Raw genomic sequence first — 22619 nt, forward strand, 5'->3', positions numbered from 1 at the left:
GCTGCTGGTGCTTAGGAGGAAACTCCACACACACACACACACACACACACACACACACACACCAAAAAAGAAAGAAAGTGTTGTTACACTGCTGTGAAAAAGAGAGGGAGAAATCTATCTAAATGATAGGGACCTGGCCAGTGTTCATTTTATTTTTATTAGACATCAGGGTTGGGAAAACCCAAAGCCTTGAATATGGCTACAGAAGTGTGATTTTCACAATTCTACATCCTCCACACATTCGCCCTCCAGGTTTAGCAGAGATACAAAGGAAGCCACATTAAGCAAAGTCTGAGGACAGCTCCTGGATGAGAAACTCCTGACCCTTTTCGTTTTTATGAGAAGAAGGGTTACTTCCTTGCTCGGCTATGATTACTAGGGAAGTGAATGGCACAGATTTCCTGTCAGCCTTTGGTTTAACAGGCTTAGTGTATCAATTGAATGTTATGACCAGCTGTCGAGGAAAATGCGCTAAGCCCTGGATGTCAGGCAAAAGGTTGAATTTGAGTGCACGTGTTTCGCGGGCAGAGAGACGAGTAAAATACACGTCCAGGAAAAACAGCGAACTGGGAAACGCTACAACAATTTGCAGCAGGCTGGGTGGTCATTTTAGGCCAAGCTAGGAGAAGTCAACCAGGTGCCATCAAAATATTGCTAGACTCCAACTCCCGTCAGCCCCAGCCAGGGCAGCCAATGGTTGGGGATGATGGGAAATGAAGTCCCAGCAATTTTGGGAGGTTGCCATGTTGGCTATTCCTGCGACATGGACTTAGTAAGACTATTTGGGTCTTACTTCTGAATAGGCAAGGCTAGAATTGGGTGCTCGGTACAGGCTCTGTGAGCAACTGTTCCCAAAGTCCAGCTTTTCCAAATTGCAACTGACCGAGGAAAAGAGAAATTCTGAGCTGATCTGAAAAGCTGGCTTTGGAAGGATGGCGAGACCTTCGCCTGCCTTCTGTCCTCTCCTGGTTGTTTCTCAAAATTCAGCTGATATTATGTGGCCACTCTGATGGGAGCCAGCCCACAACCTGTTGAGCTCCATTCAAAGTGGCAAGTCAACCTTTATGAGGCTACCAGTGGGGTTATAGTGACTGGTATCATAAAAGCATCTGAAAGGTCTGAACTGAAAACTGTTTAAAACCTAACTCTTCAACACTTAACTATGAAGATTGTGACTGAGCAGGATTTTTCCTAGAGGTTGTGCCTAAAACATGCCTGAGGATTCAGTTCTGGCAGTTAAGTCCAGTTGAACTCAATATGTTTTAGTTCAGGCAAGAGATGCACTGGATTGCAGTCTAGGTTCTATATTTTAAACCCCACACTCACAACACTGAAAGTCCACTTTTTCAGTGCTGACTTGTGCCTTAAGGCTCACCCACAATTTCCACTTGATTGTATCATGGACTGATGATACAATTGGTCCAAAATACAGCTGTGAGGCTAGGTGGTTGTCATCACATTACACCTCTCTTCTGCCAGTTTGTTGTGCCAATCCCAACTTCCAATTAGTTTCTGGGCTAAATTTGAAGTTGTGTTTTTGGCCTTTACGGCTTGAGGACAGTAATCCTGATGGACCACTTATCTCGTCTATACTCTTAAGACAGTGATTCCCAAACTTGGGTCTCCAGCTGTTTTTGGACTACAATTCCCATCATTACTGACCATTGGTCCTGCTAGCTAGGGATGATGGGAGTTTTAGTCCAAAAACAGCTGGAGACCCAAGATTGGGAAACACTGCTCTAGGATCTTCAGCAAAGGGCCTTCTCCAGGCATCTGTGTTGTAGGGAGGAGGCCTTTTTAGTGGTAGTTCCTGAACTGGGGAATGTGCTCCCAAAGGAAGCTTGCCTGGCAACTCCTTCATTGTAATTTTGGCATCAGGCAGAAAGATTGCCCCTCCTCTTAATGTTACAGGAGGGAGGTCTGTAAGGGGCTTCTACTCATGTTCCCTTGAACACGAGTAGAACCCTCTATGTAACCATGGACAAGATAAAGCAAAAAAACCCAAGCGAACAGGAATAGAAGCCCGCTGCAGATGTTTCCAACATAACACAAGGAAGGGTGAGGAGTAAGGGAGGGCAAGAGAGCTTCAAGGACACTGGGGTGGGGCTTGCATGTATATCGCTCTCCCCATCCACACTCTGAGCATTCACACAGTCAACACCTTATTGGCTCATGTTTCCAAACCAGTGTGGTATAGCGGTTAGAGCAGAGGTGAGGAACTCCAGATGTTGTGGAATACAGCTCCCATTAACCCTGACCATTCTTTGGTCATGGTGGCTGGGGCTGCAGGGGGTTGGGATTCTGGTAATGTCTGAAGCGCTGCAGGCTCCCCATCCCAAGGTTGGAGCATTAAGACTCAGACTGAGAAACTCCAAGTTCAAATCCCCACTCAGCCATGAAGCTCACTGGGTGACCTGAGATCAGTCACTGTTCCCTTTGAGCCAACCTCACAGGGTTGTTGTGAAGGTTAAAGAGAAACGGGTAGAGGAGCAGGACCTTGAGCTCTGTGGACATGAATGCAATAAATTAATAAATAAATAAAAGTAAAATCAAATAAAGCATGGATTTGTCTCACTGACACATTAAACTACTGCTTGCAAATGTCTTAGATGTGCATCAGCAAGTGGCCAAGATGGAAAAGGCCTGTTCTCTCGAAGTGTCAAGTACAAAGAGGTCAAATCAGGTGAAATATAAGAAGCTGTTAGATGGGAATGTTAAGTGGATGGTGGGGGAAGAGTAAGAACAAAGCTCAAAAGAATTCACACAGAAATTGAAATCTAACAGCAACGCGGCCAAATTTGGGGAGGGCTGTAGTGTGTGAATATAGCTCTAGCTCCGACAAACAAATAAACAGCAAATAAATAAATTGCAAGCCAAATTGTTGGCAAAAAAAAAAAAACCACACTGAATATTCACATTCATCAGATAAAGGGTGATAAACATAATTGTATCATGGAGCAAGCCACGATGTTTGCAGTGCTGCTAGTCAGTGAGGAAAGCTAACGTTTGCTGCACAGTAAATTATCCTCAATTACATTTACCACAGTGGCTTCCTAATTATACATATAAACAAAATAACACACAGCAACCCCCAAAGTAATCCAATCATTTCCTTTGCATATTAGTATCGTTCTGGCACGAGAAGAAGCCAAGCTTCCTCTTACCATTTGTGATTACTTTTTAGCTCGGACGACGAGAAATCACTCTTGGCAGCATCTAACTGGGTTTGTTGCGAATCCCGATTACCCTGAAATGATGGAGCTTTAAACAATGGAGAGACTGGTTTTCCATTCAAAGCAGAGCACTCTCCCCGCCCTGCCCCGCAATACCTCACTTTTTTTCTTGCTTAGCAGTACAGTGGTACCTCAGGTTAAGTACTGTTTGGGTGGGCAGGGAGAGAGACTATCTTTCCCTTACAGTCCTCTGGAATGAGATCTGGTGGGGAGAAAGAGAATCCCTTATCTTGTGGTGCCTCTTGCTGCTTCTGAGCACCTGCAAGGAGACAGGTGGTTCCTTTCTTTTGAGACCTCTGTGCATAGACCAGACATGCCATGTAAACAAAGGTAAAGGACCCCTGGACAGTCAAAGACAACTACAGTGGTACCTCGGGTTAAGAACTTAATTCGTTCTGGAGGTCCGTTCTTAACCTGAAACTGTTCTTAACCTGAAGCACCACTTTAGCTAATGGGGCCTCCTGCTAATGCCACACCGCCGGAGCCCAATTTCTGTTCTCATCCTGAAGCAAAGTTCTTAACCTGAAGCACTATTTCTGGGTTAGCGGAGTCTGTAACCTGAAGCGTCTGTAACCTAGGGTACCACTATACTAAAGTTGTGAGCGGAGGTATATTGCTAACAAGCTCCACTTTTAATGACTGAGAAGCTTCTCAACCAAATTCAGGCACCGTAAGAAAATAAATATGACATAGGCAATTCCAAACCAAAACGTTCGCAGCGCACCTGGCAACCTGGTGTGTCTCCGCATTCTGCCAACACAACCTACAAAGTACAACAGTTTCTTCCTGCTGCTTTGAATTCAGGACATTTGCACGAGTGACGCTAAGCAGGCTTTTAAATCTGGAATGGATTGCCTGCGACGATAATTAATGCAAGACAGAAAGCAGAGAGAGCATCGTTTTGAAATCAGATGGAAATGCTAGTCACCTGTGGCTTTTCATCCCATTTGCAGAAGCAGAACTGGCAAAAGGCGAAGAGGCCGTAACCCTACCCAATGCTGTGTTAACAGCCAGGAGCAGGAACCGCAAGCAAGGATGTCCTGGGTTCAAATCTCACTTTGAACACAAGCTCACCAAGAAAAGCTACTATTCTGAGCCTCGCTTCAGCTGCACAAGAAACAATGCCTTGCCTTTATTGTTGTAAACATTCTGAGCCTGTCGCTTAACGGTGAGGATGTTGTTTAATGGGGTAATGTCTGTGATAATGATTTCATTTCACAATCTACATGACGCGCTCCGCATGTCTGAAATGCACTATATAGAAATGCGTTTTATTATTATTATCTTCCTATGGTACATTTTGGGCGCCGGTTCCCAGGTACAAAGCGCAGCGCAATTTCTAAAAGCTGCCCACATGGGCAAATTGCAGCTTTCGCCAAAACACGCCCCAGAAAAGGGATTTCCAGTCATTGCTCGTGAGTAATTTGCAAACAGTAATTTGCTGTTTATTTGCACACAAGGGCCCTTCATAAGGCACACATATTTATATACTTGGGAAGTGGTTTCTGAAGACAAAATGCAGTTTACGAAATGGCCCTTAAAACCGTTTAAGAGCATGACTGAAAGACACCCTGAGCTTCCAAGGTACTGGCAATTCCCTAACAAAACAGCTCCTCCAATAACACTACCTTTTTATTGAGGAAGCTTCACTTTCATCTACCTCTCATTTCTCACAGAGAACAAGGAACTTTTTTCCAGATTGCTGGTGTGACAGTAGAATCCAATAGCCTCTTTAAAAAAAAAACCAAAAAACCACCACCAAAATAAAAAAAGCAAAACCCTTGTGAACAAATTTGTATCAGGTGGAAGAAGAATTCCATCCCATAAATTACAGCAGGAAATTCCAAATATTTCAGCATTTATGTTCTCTTCACTTCAAGCCTGCAAGGGAGCAGAGTGTCCACGCTTCTTATTTTAACCGGGAGCTGTTTATCAAACTTTCCAAGTAAGTTGCTTTATTAGAGACATCCCTTAGTGTACACGCTAAAACTGTATAGAGAAAACAAGAACAACTGACAGACAACTATACGTAAAATAATTATCGGTGGAAACACATTTTTAAAAATCAGTCAAAGTTTTACAAGTGAACATAGGTACCGTATTTTTCGCCCTATAGGACGCACTTTTTCCCCTCCAAAAATGAAGGGGAAATGTATGTGCGTCCTATGGGGCGAATGCAGGCTTTCGCTGAAGCCTGGAGAGCGAGAGGGGTCGGTGCGCACCCGCTGCTTGCGGATAGTTGCCTGCATGCAGAAGCCTGCGCGCGCTGAGCTCAGCGCGTCCAGGCTTCGTGGACCTCTCCGCAAGCAGCGGGAGCCAGCGCTGGGCTCCCACGGCTTGCAGAGAGCTGCCTCTTTGGGGGCTGGGGCGGGGGAAGCTCAGGCCTCCCCCGCCCCAGCCCCGCACCTGGGGGGGGGGAATAATTTTTTCCCCTTTATTTCCCCCCCAAAAAACTAGGTGCGCCTTATGGGACGGTGCGTCCTATAGGGCGAAAAATACGGTAATTTCCACAGATTTTTCCACTTTTGTCAAAAGACCTGCAAATTCCAAAAATATGGCCATTGGTTTCACACTGGGGACCATACACTGATAATCACCTGAACTCTGTGAGATGCCCCTACCAAGAACTTAAAGAGAGGAAGGGCCTCTCAGCAGGTGTGGTTTTTTTTTTGGGGGGGGGAGAGATCCTAAGTTGCCCCTGGAAAGCATAGAGTTCACAAACTAAGAATTCTTTCACCGTACCTACAACCTCCTCAAGATGAGAAGTGCAAGCCTGTTTGGGTGGGCAGGGAGAGAGAGAGACAATATTTCCCTTACAGTCCTATGGAATGAGATTTGGCGGGGAGAAAAAGAATCCCTTATCCTGTGGTGCCTCTCGCTGCTTCCGGAGCACCTGCAAAGAGACAGGTGGTTCCTTTCTTCCGAGACCTCTCTGCATAGACCAGACATGCCATGTAAACAAAGGTAAAGGACCCCTGGACAGTTAAGTCCAGTCAAAGACAACTACAGTGGTACCTCAGGTTAAGAACTTAATTCATTCTGGAGGTCTGTCCTTAACCTGAAACTGTTCTTAACCTGAAGCACCACTTTAGCTAATAGGGCCTCCCGCTGATGCCACACCGCCACTGCACGATTTCTGCTCTCATCCTGAAGCAAAGTTCTTAACCCGAGGTACTATTTTTGGCTTGGCAGAGTCTGTAACCTGAAGCGTCTGTAACCTGAGGCGTCTGTAACCCGAGGTACCACTGTATGGGGTTGTGGCGCTCATCTCGCTTTCAGGCCAAGAGAGCCGGGGTTTGTCTGCAGACAGCTTTCCAGGTCATGTGGCCAGCTTCTGGCGCAACGAAACACCGTGACAGAAACCAGAAACGCCATTTATCTTCCCACTGCAGCAGTGCCTATTTATCTACTTGCACTGGCGTGCTTTTGAACTGCTAGGTTGGCAGGAGCTGGGACAGAGAAACGGGAGCTCACCCCATCGCAGGGATTCGAACCGCCGACCTTCTGATCAGCAAACCCACAGGCTCAGTGGTTTAGATCATAGTGTCACCCTTTCTTCCTAGACCTCTCTGCACAGACCAGACACACCATGTAAAAGGGCTGGGGAGCTGGGCCTCCCAAAAAAAATTTCAGTGAAGGGGCCAGGCCCCCTTAAAGTTCCACAATGGCTGTACATGCATGGCATGCTGGTTTTGCGCAGCCCTGTCAAACGAGGGGACAAAATGGCACACATGGCATAGACAGTGGACCTCATGGATATTTACCCCTGGATATTTCTCATATCTCAAAGAAAAAGAAATATCCGCTACTGATTCCTCTTTTTAACATTATTATTTCCTTCCTGCACTCTCTTTGCTTTCAAGGAAGAACAACTATGCCTCGGTTCAGTATACCTGAAGGAGCGTCTCCACCCCCATCATTCTCCCCGGACACTGAGGTCCAGCGCCGAGGGCCTTCTGACAGTTCCCTCGCTGCGAGAAGCCAAGTTACAAGGAACCAGGCAGAGGGCCTTCTCGGTAGTGGCACCCTCCCTATGGAATGCCCCCCCACCAGATGTCAAAGAGAAAAATAACTACCAAACTTTTAGAAGACATGTGGAGGCAGCCCTGTTTAGGGAAGCTTTTGAAGTTTAATAGGTTATTGTATTTTAGTGTTTTGTTGGAAGCCGCCCAGAGTGGCTGGGGAAACCCAGCCAGATGGGCGGGGTATAAATAATAAATTATTATTATTATTATTATTATTATTACTATGCAGTTTATTGTCATTTTATTATATATTTATCCAAGTTGCATGCCGCCCTTCATCTGTAGACCTCAGAACGTAACAACGCAAGATAAAAACACAAAATGAATAATAAAAACAAGAACAAAAATAAACCCACAGACCAATAAGCCCCCCACCCCTCTCACTGTGTGCAGTCTTACTGGATTCCAAAGTTCTCCATACACATGCAGTGCATCAAACAGAAGGGAAGGATAGGAAGAACCACATGCACTGCCCAGCACGATAAAATCCACTTTCGGAGAAGAAATATTTCTTTCCCTGGCACAACGTATCATTCGCCACCGGTATTTGTGTAGCGTTCCCCCTGTGTGCTTGAAACACTTCACATAGGTTACAGCACTCAACAATTTTCAGGCTACCACCCAAATCTTGCCGTTTTGCCTTTAAATTAACTGTTTATGCTACCTGACCCACCCCACTGCTATAGGAAAACAGGATTGCAGCTGTGCTGCGCAGCAGGGAAGGAGGGCAGAGGGGAGTGGGATGAGGAGAAATGGTCCAGAGAGGCAGCCTCTGCCTCATCTTCCAGTTCAGCTATGAATTTAACAAGGCAGAGCATCAATCTGCAGGTTGAAGACTGCCAACTTCAGCCTGGGCGAACTTCACAGAAACACTGCAAGGTTGCAAGAACACAGTTTTCTGAGATGGAGAGGTTGCAGGGGGAAGAGCCAGAACTTAGAAGGAGAGCATCTACCTTGCATGCAAAAAGGAGGTTCAATCGACAGTTCCTCCAGGCAGGGCTGGGAATTCACCCTGATAGTCAGTTTAGTGTTAGATGATGGCAGTGCCAAGGCGAAATTCAAATTGCGGGCCTCTAAGCTCATAGCTCAGTCTCTCTACCAGCAGCCTCCAATGCATGTGGGTTTCTTTCCCTCTCTAAAACGTTCTACCATCATCCTGCTTTGCTGTTTCCATTATAGGATGCCAGACCAGATATGTGATGTGACCACACAGCAGTAACACAAAACAACAACAACAACCGTAACAACAACAACAATCCACAAAAATGCAACAACAAAGAACAGACTAGCCGACCTGTTGCAGCAAAGAGCCGGCACAAAGCTCAGAATAGCGCTTGACCTGCCCTGCAGAAGTCAACGCTTTTGTCGCCAATTCCTGGTGTCAAGATGAATTTATTTATTTTGGAGCAGGTAAGAAAAGTGATAAAAGAGACCGCTTGCGCCAAAACACAACAGCAGCAGCAGCAAAAAAATAAAAAAGCCACTTAGGCTCTGACAGCTATTTCCCCCAGAATCCAATTAAAGAGCAATCCTCGCCCGAATAGTGCAATATTCTCACACATGAGGAATGCTTCCAATATACTGGTCACTGTAAACTGCAACGCAAACAGCGGGTGTGGAGGACGGAAGCGTACAAGAATTGATCAAGAGCAAAAAGTCAATAGAGGTATCCAGCACAGTTCAGAACAACTTTTATTTCCCAGCCCCAACACTGAATATTCGAGGAACACATCACAGTTTTGCTTACTGCACATGCATGCATGACAATTGACCCTTTCTAAACGAAAGGCTGAGCCAGCGTTCACTCTTTGTAGAGATCCCCCAGAGTTCTCACATTTTTTTTTTAAAAAAAGAGACAAGCATTCATTCATTCGCACCAACTTGCCCTTCTCCTTTGCTAAAAGCTTCCACCACTCCCCAGAGTCTCTGAGTTGTGTTTACAATGCCTCTTTATCGCAGGGCTCTCAGCTGCCCAGAAAACCAAACTTCAGGATGCTGAACTTACAACTTTCTTTCAAAAAAAAAGAAAAGGAAAAAAAAACCAGAGCGCAGTCGCAAAAAAACCCCCAACAACCCAGGGGGTTACCTGCTTTCACTTCCAATTCCAACACACCATTCCATAAGCCTGAGCTCTCCCTAAGCTAACAAGAAATCCCGTCTGTAATGACAATTTAGCTTATGCAAACATAGCACTTGTCAACAAGGGCTACTATTTCCAGCAAGTGTGACACCTACCCTGTGTAGCTAACAATCAAAGCTTCATGGTACGTTCTATCCAGCATCTGGCTGCACTTGTTCCTCACACAACTCCTGATTTATCTTAAATCCACTTACAAACATTGCAGAGCAACACATCTGTCCAACGCCAAGTGTTCCTCTGTTCACACTAACTCCCCGCCCCGCCCCCCGTTTCTGCCTCACACACCCCGCGGCCAACCCCTTCCCCCAAAAAAATCATAAGTTTGGCGCAGTTTTCCCCGTACCTGCAGTTCGGAGGTGGGTCCAGGGTTATTTCAGCCAGCTCCTTTTGAATCCTGTTGGCAAAATGAGAAGAGACACAGAGCGTTTGCGAGAGCCTGAGGAATATATCGGGGAATTACACTGCCCTCTACCACCATGCAGTTAAATGCAAGATTGGTTTTGCTTCAGTAATGCTAACATGGCTGCTTCCCCTTTGTTCTCAGAGGCATAACCCAAATCCCAGAACAGAGAAAACTTTGCAGCTTCCCTTTTCTTAGCTGTGACGGTAAATAGAGCATTTGCACCTCAGCCTGGTGGGAATTCCCACCAAGCCCTCAGCAAAGTGAGTCTCAGGGATTTCCAACTGCTCTTTGGGAGGCATTTTTTTTTTAATCTTATATGCAAATGAGACCCGGGAGGGAGGGGGAAAGGAGGGAAACAGAAGCATATTTGAGAATGACTTTTCTACCAACATTGCCTGGGAGTTGTAGCCAAGGCTGATGCATGACAAACAAGGACACTTTTTTTGGGCGGGGGGGCAATGCTTCTCCTGCTGCCAATAGTGACTTTTAGCATTTCAATCACCTTGGTATATATGCAGCCAGGTTGCTGGAACTAAGCCTTGACATCCTTCTGCTGCTTTCTCTCCTCAAACCCACGAAACATTTTTCTTTTCTTTTCCAGAAATCCCGTAAAATAACACAAACACTAATCTATCAGTTGTGATTTCAGCCCAGATGGTATCTCTGGACAGCAGTTATAAAGATGCCTGGATCCCGAGAGAAAACATTTCACCAGTTTTGCTACAGTTAATAGAAGTCATCAAAAGAAGGAACAAAATATTCTCTCTTTCTCTCTCTCTCTTTCGAAGGGAGGAGTATTTTACTGCTAATTTTGCAAAGTTCAGATAATTTATGTTTTGCCTGTAGTAGATTCATGGCGATGACAAATGATTTAGATGGAACTGCTCTGGATTTGTACCATACGTGAATTTACACAAAACATCAGGTCAAATAACACACAGGGCTAAGATTTTGCAAGATCAAGCAGGATATTAAAAGAATCACTCACTGGATTTATGTATCAGCAGTAAACTTACTATATAAATACCTAGTAAGCCGCTAGCAAAAGTTATTTTAAATCCATCGGAAGTTACACAAAAGATCCACTTCTTATCATTTTCCCTCCTCAACGACTGTACGTACTTTTATTTTCAGACTCTACTGTTTTCGATTTAAAAGCAGCAGATGGTAAAAGCTAACACACCCCTCAAGTCATTTTTGCAGGACTGCCCACCTGCAAGGTGAAGTTTCAGAGCTGCTAATGAATGTGTGGAGTTTGGCATCAGCATATTCCAACACGCATCCTCCAAACATATAGGCCCACTCTGAAATAAGTGTTAAACACTCCCACTGACTTTGTGGGAGATTGTAGCACCCTTAAATATCTTGGATGCCATTTGTCAGATACACTACTGGAGAATGTAATGCAGATTCCTAGCTAAAAGTGAGCTTTGAGGAAATGATTACTGGGTTATCTCCAAAGAGGCAGAGATCAACAAGGCATTTTAAGTTTGCCCAATTCAGAAGGCTGTTAAAGAAAATTAACCCGTGAATGAGGATATTCAGAACGCTGCAAATCGTAGATGCGCAAAGGTAGCCTCTAGCGGGTTCCTCTCAAGTTTTTGAAACTGTCAAGATAGAAGGGCAGTCATTAATCTGTATTTCCGATGAGGTAAAAGGCACTCAAGCTAGCACACCTGCTTTCATTTCAACGAACCAACCAACCAAACAAAAAAACCTTCTATGGATATGAATGCATGAGGTTCCCAAAAAGAAAAAGAGCAAAAGAGTCGTTTCTCGTCAAGTACTCTTATACAGCATCCAACCCCAGCCAAATGATGAATCGTCCCATTTCCTCCCATCCCCACCAAAAGAAAGAGTTGAAGCATTCAGATCCAGGTATGAATGTACATGGATGAACGAACCTCTCATGGTGACGCCGCATCGCCCAAGGGAAACTGGAGCTGCTCTACGAGTGGGCAAAGTGAATCGAAGCAGCGCTCCCAGTACACACACATATACAGGGGCAAAGCAGTTCACAACTCGACTCCCCATTAAACACACTCACTTTGGGCAGCGCCCAAGAATCAGGGGGTGAACCCAACAGCGCAATGGTCACAACTCTGCCTGGATCCATTCAAACGCTGACGCGGTGTTAGAAAGAGACCTCTTAATCCACGGACTATTTCCATGCGGGTCTCGCCATCCCAACAGTGAACAGCAACATCTCAAAGTTTGTTAGTTCACCTTAAGGACCTTCCCTTGTTTGCAAAGCAAAGCAAACAAACAAAAATAAAACCTTTCTCCCTCAAAAATTGTGTGTGGGACACATTACCTTTTAGCACTAGTGGAGAGCTTGGCAGTCGTTTTGCTGGAGAGTTTGGTGTTTTTCTTCTGTTGGGTGGCCGAAGGCTTTCTCTCTTCTTGCTCCTCAGGTTCAGGAGCTGGTGGGTCCCTCTGATCTGCATCTGAACTCCCACTGCTAGTACTTGGACTTTCGTCATCTGACCTCTGCCTGTCACTGGACATCTTGGAAAACTTTCAGGGAAGGAGCAAAGGAGGGACAAAAAGAAAAAAAACACACGTCAATTTCCAGGAAAAATAAATATGACTTAGTTATACATTTGGTGGCCAAGACTACTGAAGCTATACTCTATTGTAATTCACCCAAGAACAACAAATCTTTTGATTCCTCTTTATTATGACTGGGTGTCGATTGTTGATGTTACCTTTTCTCTCCTGCACATAATAATTAAATAAAAATCAGTTCCACCCAGCGAAGGGCTATTCATTCAGTCCCCTGTCATCTGCAAGCATACTTATTTGGTGCCCCTTAAACTGGTCATGATGAAGATTGGAATTGGGGGGGGGGGGTGTACGAGAGGGGGGAAATAGGGTTGACCAAAATCACGTCTGTTTGAGGTTCCAATGCAACAGTTCCAATGTTTATGAATTTTTTTAAAAGATTTTTTTTTTAAAAAAATGATTTTCTCCTCCCACCTCCAAATCCTATCATGCGTCCTCCCCCCCCCCCCACAACACACTCCCCAATTCTTCAGACAGTACGTCAATTGTCTACTTTGTTCGGAGGCATGAGGCAGATTTAGCAGAGTACTCAGGCAATGAGCATTAATAACTTATGACACGTTGTAAATAGCAGAGGCTTGCCAAAAAAAATAGGATTTTTTTTTCCTTTAAGTCAGTAATACCCTCTAAATATTTACACTGGAGCAGAGGGGGTCAAGGCAGACATATCTCCTCCTCCCCCCCACCCCACCCCCAAGACTTAAGCTGATATACAAATTGGGAGGGGGAGTGAGAAATAAACCCCCCACCACTCCCTCTTGTTTCCCTGTATTTAAAGGGCTGGAGAGGATTTGCTATTTCAGACTCAAATGCTTTTCTCTCCGTCCAGAGAAACCCGCGAGCTCGGGTTCTATTTACACGGCCGGCAGCAAGAATTGCATTTGGTCACCACCGAGCAGGCTGAAAAGGAGGAGGAGGGAGAGAGGGAAAGGGGGGGGGAGAGAGAGAGAGAGAGAAGAAGAAGAAGAAGAAGAAGAAGCATAATTCAAACTGCACCTTCTGCAAAGCTTTCAACGCCACCGAGTCTTGATCAGTTTCTACAAAACAGACCGACATATTTTTTTTCTCCTGCCCCCTCTAAAAAAAACACATCCAGGGAGGCTCAGATCCGAGAGCTTGGAATATTTGTATTATATATCTATATTTTTTTCTATTTTTAGAAGAAGAAGAAAAAAACAGAGGATCCTCGTCGGGAATTGCAGGAGGGCAAAAATTGCAGCTCTGCCCCCCCCCAACACCACCACCCCGCGCTCCCTCTCTCTCTCACACACACAGAGAGAGTCGTCGCCGTCTCGCCCCCCCCCCCCCGCCTCGGCTTTGTAGGGAGAGCCGAGCTCCCAGCCAGGAGGTTATGGAGGGGCTGCTATGGCAGGAGCCTCCCCCCCCCCCCGCACACACACACTACCAGCGTGGTGTGTGCACACCAAGTGAGGCGTGAACTCAAGTCTCGGCTCCTCCGGCTCTGCCGGCCACCGCCAGGCAGCAAGCGCTGAAAACAAGAACAAAGCTCCCTCTACCAATCTCTCTTTCTTCCTTCAACGCGCCCCCCCCCCCTCAACCTCGGGCGCCGCGCTCCTTTTTCCCTCCTCCTCCTCCTCCTCCTCCTCTTCTCTCCTCCTCCCCCCACCATGCTCGCCCAGGCTCCTGCTGCAGCCACCTAACCCGTTTCTCCTTTTACCTTCGCAGGCGTCCTGTCCCGACGTTAGCTCGGAGGGGGGAGGGATGGACGGGAGGGGGGGAGGGCAGGGGAGAGAAAATGTCCTTGGAGGGGATGGAAGCAGCCCCGGGTGTGGGGTGGGGGGGGGGCGTTGAAATAAAGCAGCAGAGGAGGCTCTGTGGCCGGGCAGTGTGGAACATTGAGAGTCGGAGCGGGGGGGTGGGGTGGGGGGGAGAGTGAGTGAGTGAGTAAGAAAGGGGGAGGTGCAGTGCGGCTGGATGGCCGGAGGGTGGTGCTGCAGAGGCCTCTTTATTTATTTATTTATTTCCCCTTTGCCGCCTCTCCTCCCCCAGCCCCACCACCAATCCCCACCTCGCACCGTTTCCTCCAAGCCAGCTCCCGCGGCGGGGTAAGGGGTAACGTGGCTCGGGGATCGCGAGCTCCCTCTTTCTCACGCTCCCTCCCTCTCTCCCCCCCCCCGCTTTCCCCGGGGGGAGGAAAGGCCGGATGGAACGAGGCAAGGATCGAACGTTCCACCGCCTCCGCCCCCTTGTGTCGCTACGTTCGGCTCCAGAACGTTGCAGTCAGCAAAGTTCCAAAACGGAGGAAGGAGCGGGTTGGCGGGGGGGGGGGGGTGTATGTCCTGGTGGGAAGAGGGTGGCGGGAGTTGACAGGGAGAAGGTGGCAGCAACGGTGGAGGGGGGCGGCGCTCGCTCGCTTTACTCGGCTGGCAGAACGCGCGCGCGCCCCTGTGGGCCGGGGCGCGCGCGCGCGCTCTTTACCTTTGCAGGGTGCCTGCTTTCCTCGGTGCTGGCCAAGGACAAAGAGTTGGTGCCTGTGCAGAGACACCCCCCACCACCACCAACAACAACAACTTTGAACCCTGGCTCTTGTTTTAAGCAATGGCTTCTGGAGGCCCTCATCACTGCCCCTCCACCCCACCCCTAGACATCCCACGGGGGAACACTTAACACACACACACACACACACACACACCGCTCCCATGTTTTGCCAGCGGCCGCAGTTATTGCGGGTATGTTGGGTGGCGAGGGATAACAGCTATGGATGGTGGCGGTGAGCAGTGAAATCGTGAATCGGCCGGCTTGAGCTGACAGCTGCCTTGCAGTTGTGATGAAATGGGCTGAGGAAGAGTCAGCTCTGTTACAATCCACGTTCCTGTGGGCACCCCAACTGCTCTTTCTAGAGGTGCCTCCTAAGCCTGGGAAAGGGGGTAGATATCGTACTGATCTGTTCTCAGCGAAATAAATAAAAGTCTAGGGTTGAGTAAGGGAGAGGCCCACTTTGCTGTGCAAGGTGAGCTCTGAAAAAGACACTCAGCCAAACTATTGGGAGGTGAAGCACAGGTTTGGGGCTTCAGAAAGGAAAAAGAGAGGCCCGCCTAACCAAAAGTTGCTCAAGTCCATCTTGCCAGCTCAATATTTCTGGTGGGTCAGCCTGTCTGGGCACTGCTATGGATACAGATAACCAGTGCTTTTTTTATTAAAAAATGTTTAGGGGTGCTCTCATTTTGACTCACGAAAATCACCATTTTATAGTTCAAATCAGGAAAAATAAATATAGTAAATGGACAAAAGTGCAAAGAGTCACAAAATGTTTAGGGGTATGTGTCCCTCAGGAAAAAAAAGGACTGCAGAGAACAGATCTTCTTAGCTCAGTTGGCTAGAGCATGGTGCTGATAACGCCAAGGTTGCAGGCTTGATCCCCGTATGGGACGCCTGAATATTCCTGCATTGCAGGGGGTTGGATCAGATGATCCTCAGGGTCCCCTTCCAACTCTACAATCCTCCTCCTCTTCCTCCTCTTCTTCTTCTTCCCCAGAACTGAACATAAAGATGTCACACTTCTACTGTTCCACCACAGACCTTGGGACTCAATTCTCTTCTCAGGAAAGTATTTTGTTTCCTGCTACTCCACATACGAAGCATCTCACCTTGAATGAACTTTCCTAGCTTCATTCAAGAACCCTTGGATTGTACAGCTGAGGACAAGGGTTGTCGTAACTACTGAACTTTTGATCTGTTTGCTTTCAAACAAAGAAGAGGGACAGGGAGAGAAGATATCATGGCATCATCATCATCACTTTTTGTCCAAGTTCAAAATCCATTTCCCCCCCATAACACATTGTATTTCGTTCATTCATCCATATCCTTACTCTCCACCAATAAATTCAAGGCACACCAATAAACTCAAGGCAACGTGCATGATTTGTCTCTCTTTAGACAAACAATACAGAACATTCTAAACCTGCATCAAAAGAGCAGGAGGGACGCCCATAGGCTTGGCCAGGGCAAAGGTCTTCACTCCTACTGCCTGCTCTGCAGGCAAAACCGCTAAAGGCAGAATTTCTAAATTTGTGTCTACAAACATAAATTAGCATGTGTCGATTCTATGCAAATCTGGGTCCTTTTTTGTCGTCCTTTTTTGGTGATGCATGCTTTGGGAGCGGGGGACAGAGGTTGAAGCCTTAAGCACCCAACCTACGGTATATTCATCAAGGATTTACATGCACAGTCAAGGCACTGAGACTGTCATCTGAAAAGCTGCAACCTGCACGCAACCACCTGTGTCTAGGTGAGCAAGGAATTCTAAGGGTGACTTCACTCGTGCTTCCACCCAGGATGTACAGTCTATAAAGCGTGTGATGTGCAGGAGTGAGTGGCTGCAAGTCCCTTACCCACCCAACTGAATGCCTGGATAAAAACCACCACTTTAAAAGGCTTGTTGGAAAGGGAAGATCTGCAACAGGTGCCGAGGAAACTACAGAGGCGGTGCATGTCTGCTATTCAACTCGCCCACTGTGCTAGCGGAAGCCAGTGCAAGGAATCCCGCTAGCGCAATGGGATTTCTTCCATCCTCTCCCACATGCCCCCACATGCCTCCCTCTCAATCCTGCTGTGGAATTTCAGGAGAACCTGCAGAACAATGCATGGGGTGGAAAGGGGGAGAAGAGGAAGGGAGATCATTCTGTCTGGCAAGCCAAAATGCCTGCACTGGCCGAACGCTCCTATTAATGTTGAATTCCACCCCAATTACTACGTCCTCCTGATGATATAGCATCTTGAGGCCCTTGACCCCCATGCAATCTAGCCACCTTTTTTTTTGCAGGACACAGGTGCACACATACTTAGTCCACAGTAACCATTCCTTATGTGTTTGGGGGGGGGGGCTGCCTATAACATGCTCGAGAGTCCTTCTCCCTTCCTTCTTGTTGCATGTGGGCAACCAAGCCCTGTGTCAATGGTTCCTAAGATATTTCAGCTGCATAGGTTGGCTTGTGCTCATCTCTCCATGGACCTTGCCACCTCTTTGCCCACCATAGTTCTATTGTATATGCCAAAAGATATGAGACAGGATCCTCTATCTTGCCAGCATGTGCTGGTTCTCTGGGTTCACTTCAAATCGAGGGTAGAAGATGCATACTCAGGGAGTTGTTCTCAGGGGGAAATTGGTTGTATAGCACAACTGTCCTGCAAGGTAGGCTATTATTCATGTTGACATCTGCAAGGGTTGGTATTGCTGGGCCAATGTCCTGACTCAGGGGCCCACTCCGGCCACCAGAGTCCTGTGGCCCTGATCCTCCTCCACTTAACCACCTCTTCACTCAACTTGTCAGAGCAAGTGACAGGAGCAAGGTAAAGGAGCCTCCTCCTCTTTGGGATTCAACCACTCCCTTGCTGGCCATGTAGAAAGGATGGGGAAGAGGAAGGATCATGTCTCAGTGGGTAGCAGAAGGTACAATCCCAGAAATCCTCCAGGTAGGGCTGGAGAGCCACTGCCAGCTAGTGTATCAGCCTTTCTCAAACTTGGGTTCTCTAGATGTTGTTGGACCTCAACTCCCATCATCCCTGGCCACTGGTCCTGGTAGCTAGGCATGATGGGAGTTGTAATCCAACAGCATCTGGGACCCAAGTTTGAGAAAGGATGGGATACTGAGCGAGGTCAGCAGTAATTCACAAGGCATCAGTGAATTTAAATATTTATTCTAAAAAACAAACAACTCAGGAGACCAGGCCTTGTGAGCACAGCAATTCTTCCCAGTAGATCTTGCCCCAATGGAGCAGTTGTGAGGACTGAAAGTCCCCATCTTCCCACACTTGCCTAAGTTCCCAAGTCTTTCCCAAGCAATTTGAGACTCCGTCAACGTGTCTGTCTCTGGTCCGCCCTCCGCATGCCCCTTCTGGTCCTGGAAGACCAGTGGGGAGTGGAGGTGGTTGCAGCAGGAGCAGGAAACTCCCTGGCTTCTTCAGTAGCCTGACTGATCTCTGCCTCTTGGCCCCCTCTGCTGCTGAGTCTGGACTGCTCTCTGCCACAGCCTCTTCCTGCTCACTAAGCCCTGTTCCCTCTTCAGTTTCTGACACCTCCTCCTTCCCGTCTGCTCCCTCTTCTCCCTCTGACCACTCATCATTGTCCCACCACCAAGTGAATGAGCAGCAGCAAGTAGAAAGGGGACCTACAGAAGCTCCTCCCCACCCCACCCCAAAAGCTTGGAAGCAGAACTGATAGTTCTCATTTGCATGAGTAGGAATTTGAATCCAGGGCTCCATACAGCAAGCCTCGATTTTTAGCCGAGGTCTCCTAAGGCTAAGGACAACTGTGCCCCAAAGCAAATTAATGTGAATGAAATATTAATTTTGATAATGAAGTAATGGGAACTTGACTATCATGATTAAAGGATGGCTAATCAATTATGGAGCAATAAAGCAATGTGCCGTTTGTGCTGGGGGGTTGGGAATCATGAAATGTCACCAGGAGAATAGTGCTATTAGTCATGATGGGAAATAATTTCCTTCCTTCCCAGCTATGCATTCTGCATTCTGATGATTGTGGCATCGATGTACAATGTAGCCTAATGATAAACATCTGCCATAGATCTGCTTAAAAAGTAAGTGGCAGTGTTCGGAATCAACTTTGTTTCCGTTCCTCCATTGCCTTTATCCCTTTGTAACTCTGTGTTTCCTTGCAGAGAGGTAGACTTTCATATAAAACTACCCCTGTGATGCCAACCCTTTAGCTGCAGCCTTCGGAATTAAACCTTCAGATTTCCAGCAGCTCTGTTGCTTTTCCTCTTCCCAGTTTTTGGGTTGCCCCGATTTTGCGAGACCCAGTTACGAAGCATTTCTGATCACAGGTTTGATAATAACATAACCTATGCCTGCTTTATTTTACCTTGCATTGTGCAGTCTGTCTCAGCTGTGAGAGTTTACAAAATTGGATATCATTATATCTATGCCAAGTATTTTTTGGGGGGGGAGTTAAGTTTTTAATTGCATTGTGTAGTCTTTCTCAGCTGTGAGAGTTTACGATATTTGATGTCATCATATCTATGCCAAGTATTTTTGTTGGGGAGGGGAATTAAGTTTTAATTGAAAAAACAAACAAAACACCGCAGGGTTGCATTGACCCATTCAATGTATAACCTGCTGAATTCAATGTGCCGTTGCTCGGTCCCAGCTCCTGCCGACCTAGCAGTTCGAAAGCATGCCAGTGCAAGTAGATAAATAGGTACTGCTCCGTCGGGAAGGTAAATGGCATTTCCGTGCGCTGCTCTGGTTGGCCAGAAGCAGCTTAGTCATGCTGGCCACATGACCCGGAAGCTGTATGTGGACAAACGCCGGCTCCCTCGGCCTATAGAGTGAGATGAGCGCCACAACCCCAGAGTCGTCCGCGACTGGACCTAACGGTCAAGGGTACCTTTACCTTTACCTTTTACCTCGTACTGAATGGGATCTGAATTAGACAGAGTGCAAACTCTTTCTTTTGCTGCTACTTCAGGGTGGGGGAGTTGGGGGAGGGGGCCTGGTCAGTGTGCCCAGACTCAGCAACATGGAAATCTTGCATTCCTCCATTGATTTCTGCCAGCAGCTCTCACTTCTGCCCCTGGGGGCGTTTTAAAATAGCTTCTCAGTGTGAACCAGGAAGTGACCTATCCAGACAGTGGTTTGTATGTGTGTGCTTCTGTCCTCCTCCTTTCAGCTGCTCCATTCAGTCCCCCTCTCCCATCTGCACAACAGTGTGGGGGGGGGGTTATTCAGTCTTTTAGCATTCCATGCTGTTGAGCTATTGGTGAGTGTGTCCCCCACCACCACTACCACTCCAAAGTGAAAAAACGACATTTTTTTGGATAGTCCTCCTGCAAACCTCCAGATTCTCCTGAGTTTGCCAGCACCCACTTGTTGCATGAATTCTAGACATAGGTCCGAGCGGTTTTGCATTTGCCCCACAGCTTTCCCCTGGGGAAAAGGGTTCTTTACTGCTGAATCGGAACCAACGGAAATCCACAGAAAACCCGATGGTTGTTTGTGCCATTCCAGCAATAGAGAGTGGGTTTCCCCGGGGGGACGTGGCAGCAGGGAAAACACAGGTGTGGACCAGTCCTATCTTTGGCATGGCTGCAATGGAGTCTGTTGGACAGAGGTCAGAATCACATCAATTGTTCCATCCACTCTTGCCTCTGGCCCTGCCCAGTACTGTCATGTGGACCCCCGGAAGAGTGCTGATGAAAAAAAGGCTGCGCTTGGTTCCCATCCCTGAGGCTGAGTATTAATAGAGTCTGCACTTAAAGAGCGTTTTGAAGCCGGTTGGGAGTGAGGGAGGGTCTCAGACAGAACTTCGGAGGACTTTCAAGGGAAACTAATAATAACTTAACAGAACTAAACACCTTTTTAGAAGGTTTCTGCGTATTGCTGGGTTGCCGTCAGATTTCGCCTAAAGCAGAATTCAAATATCTGAGGAATATTAAGGGCAGCCAAAAATATTTCAACGAGACAAGCAGAACTGTGGGTCGGGATGGGGTGGGGGGAGTGTTGTCACACATCCCTGGAAATAAGCTTCGAGACACAAGCATAAAACATCGTTGGATTCATAATGTCAGAAACTGCCTTATGTCTGAATTAAAGACACTGATGTCTGAATTAAATACATTCTTTACATTATTCATGAAACAAGAACATTGGTTCATGAATTGCCTCTACCTGTAGCATTTCGGCAAACTCTGCCTAGTTTATCAAATTGGCAATACCACCCTAGCCTAAATTTAAGAAAGAGACTTGCAGTCGTGATTAAATGCCTACTTCGCAAAGGGGCATGCTGTTTTAACAACCTAGGCAAACGTATTGTTCATTTCATGAATTAAACAAAGGGTTGGCCCCTTTCATGATCTGTGCAAAGGAAATATGACAGCACAAGAGGCGGGCTTGGGAGAACCCCAAGTTTTAAAGACGTACAAAAGACACTTTCGCAGAAGGCCTTGAGGGGTGGGCACCCAAAAATGACCTTTAACACTAACCCCTGAATGCCTGTCAAGGGCTGGGGAATGGGATGGACTCTCCTGGAGAAAGGTGAGGCTGGCCTGCTAAAAGCAAGCACAGGAACACTCAGTGCTGCAACACTTTGCTGCAGTACCCACGTTTCTAAGTGCTTTTGCAAAAGCTTTTCCCTTTGCACATGGATATACCTGTGCTCCTAGGGTTTCAGTCAGACAGGACTATCTGATCTATGCAGGCAGAAACCTTCTCACTAAACACTGGGTGGGGGCCAAGAAAAGCAATATCACATCTCTCCACCACAGAGAGTCCTGAATCGGGGCGGGATTAACCATTAAGCCAAATGAGCACACGCTTAGGGAATCAAGGGAAGGGGGTGGCACAGAAAATTCCCATTGCTGGATTTACCATGGACCATATGGTGCAGCTGAACCAGGTTCTACAAAAAAGGCTCCCACAATAAATGAAAAAATTACACACACACACTCAAACATACATACACATAAACACAAAATTAAGAATAAGAATACGAATAATATAATGTGAAATAGGCAAAATCGAGATTTATGATCTACATTAATCTTGGGATTACAGCCAAGTTAGAATCTGGTAACTTGGTTCACTGAGTTACCACTCACATGATCATTCTAATTTTTATCATATCAGCTATCTCATTCAGTTGTCCACTGAGAGAAAGTGAAGCAGTTCTCCATACAGTGTTCTTGGGGCGGGGGGGATGTTTCTTCAGATTTGGGGTTTTTTTAAAAGACCTTGGCAAGAATTTAGGAGAGAACTTTTCTTTTGGGGGCATTTAGGGGCAACGAAATGTTAACTGCTTAGATTTTGGAGGCAATCAATGTGTCAACTTGTGTTGAAATCATATGTGCATCATTATGAACTCGTCACGTCATTAATTTGGATACCAAATGCTATGTTGTTTGTGATAACCCTAGAGTTTCATTCTATTTATGACCAATTCTAACGCACCATGTAAAAAGTGACTGTCATGGACATAATAGTGTTATTATGTTATTTTAGCTTTATTATTGTTTATATTTTGAATTAGATATATATGGGGGGAGGCGCCACCAAAATCTTTTAAGTGCTTAGGGCCTCTAAAGGTCTTAATCCGGCCCTGAATCCAGCACATATACCTGAGAGTCTCAAGCAAGTGCACTTATCTTTGCAGCAAGAAAAGTGATTCAGTCTGGAGAGAGGGAATGGGCTTCTCCTCTGCTGCGCATTTCAAGTATGGACTTGACACTCGGGTGCCATCATCAGCTGTGCCCATGAAACTAAGCATGTGCCACCGT

The 22619-nt window shown here is 46.7% G+C and overlaps 1 protein-coding gene and 1 long non-coding RNA gene across 3 annotated transcripts in view; one reads left to right on the forward strand and one right to left on the reverse strand.

The window, feature by feature from the left end:
• The window catches only part of UBE2E3 (ubiquitin conjugating enzyme E2 E3), a 101596-nt gene extending 87175 nt beyond the window's left edge, over positions 1-14421 (reverse strand). The window contains exons 1-4 of one of the 2 annotated variants that reach the window (XM_083714761.1): positions 14403-14421; positions 13363-13443; positions 12116-12318; positions 9742-9792 (exon numbers count right to left, since the gene is read on the reverse strand). In XM_083714761.1, the coding sequence (XP_083570887.1) occupies positions 9742-9792; positions 12116-12318; positions 13363-13422 (314 nt within the window). In that variant the 5' untranslated portion in view covers positions 13423-13443; positions 14403-14421. Of the gene's footprint in view, positions 1-9741; positions 9793-12115; positions 12319-13362; positions 13444-14402 lie in introns of those variants that run through there. The other variant, XM_083714762.1, reaches the window with a different exon arrangement.
• A 384-nt stretch (positions 14422-14805) lies between these two features.
• Positions 14806-16229, forward strand: LOC310833467. The gene is made up of 2 exons (XR_014558693.1): positions 14806-15056; positions 15863-16229. It is a non-coding gene; the product is annotated as an uncharacterized lncRNA (long non-coding RNA).
• Positions 16230-22619: the final 6390 nt, after the last annotated feature.

This window comes from Podarcis gaigeae (assembly GCF_964106915.1).
Source record: "Podarcis gaigeae genome assembly, chromosome: 1".
Classification (NCBI taxonomy): domain Eukaryota; kingdom Metazoa; phylum Chordata; class Lepidosauria; order Squamata; family Lacertidae; genus Podarcis; species Podarcis gaigeae.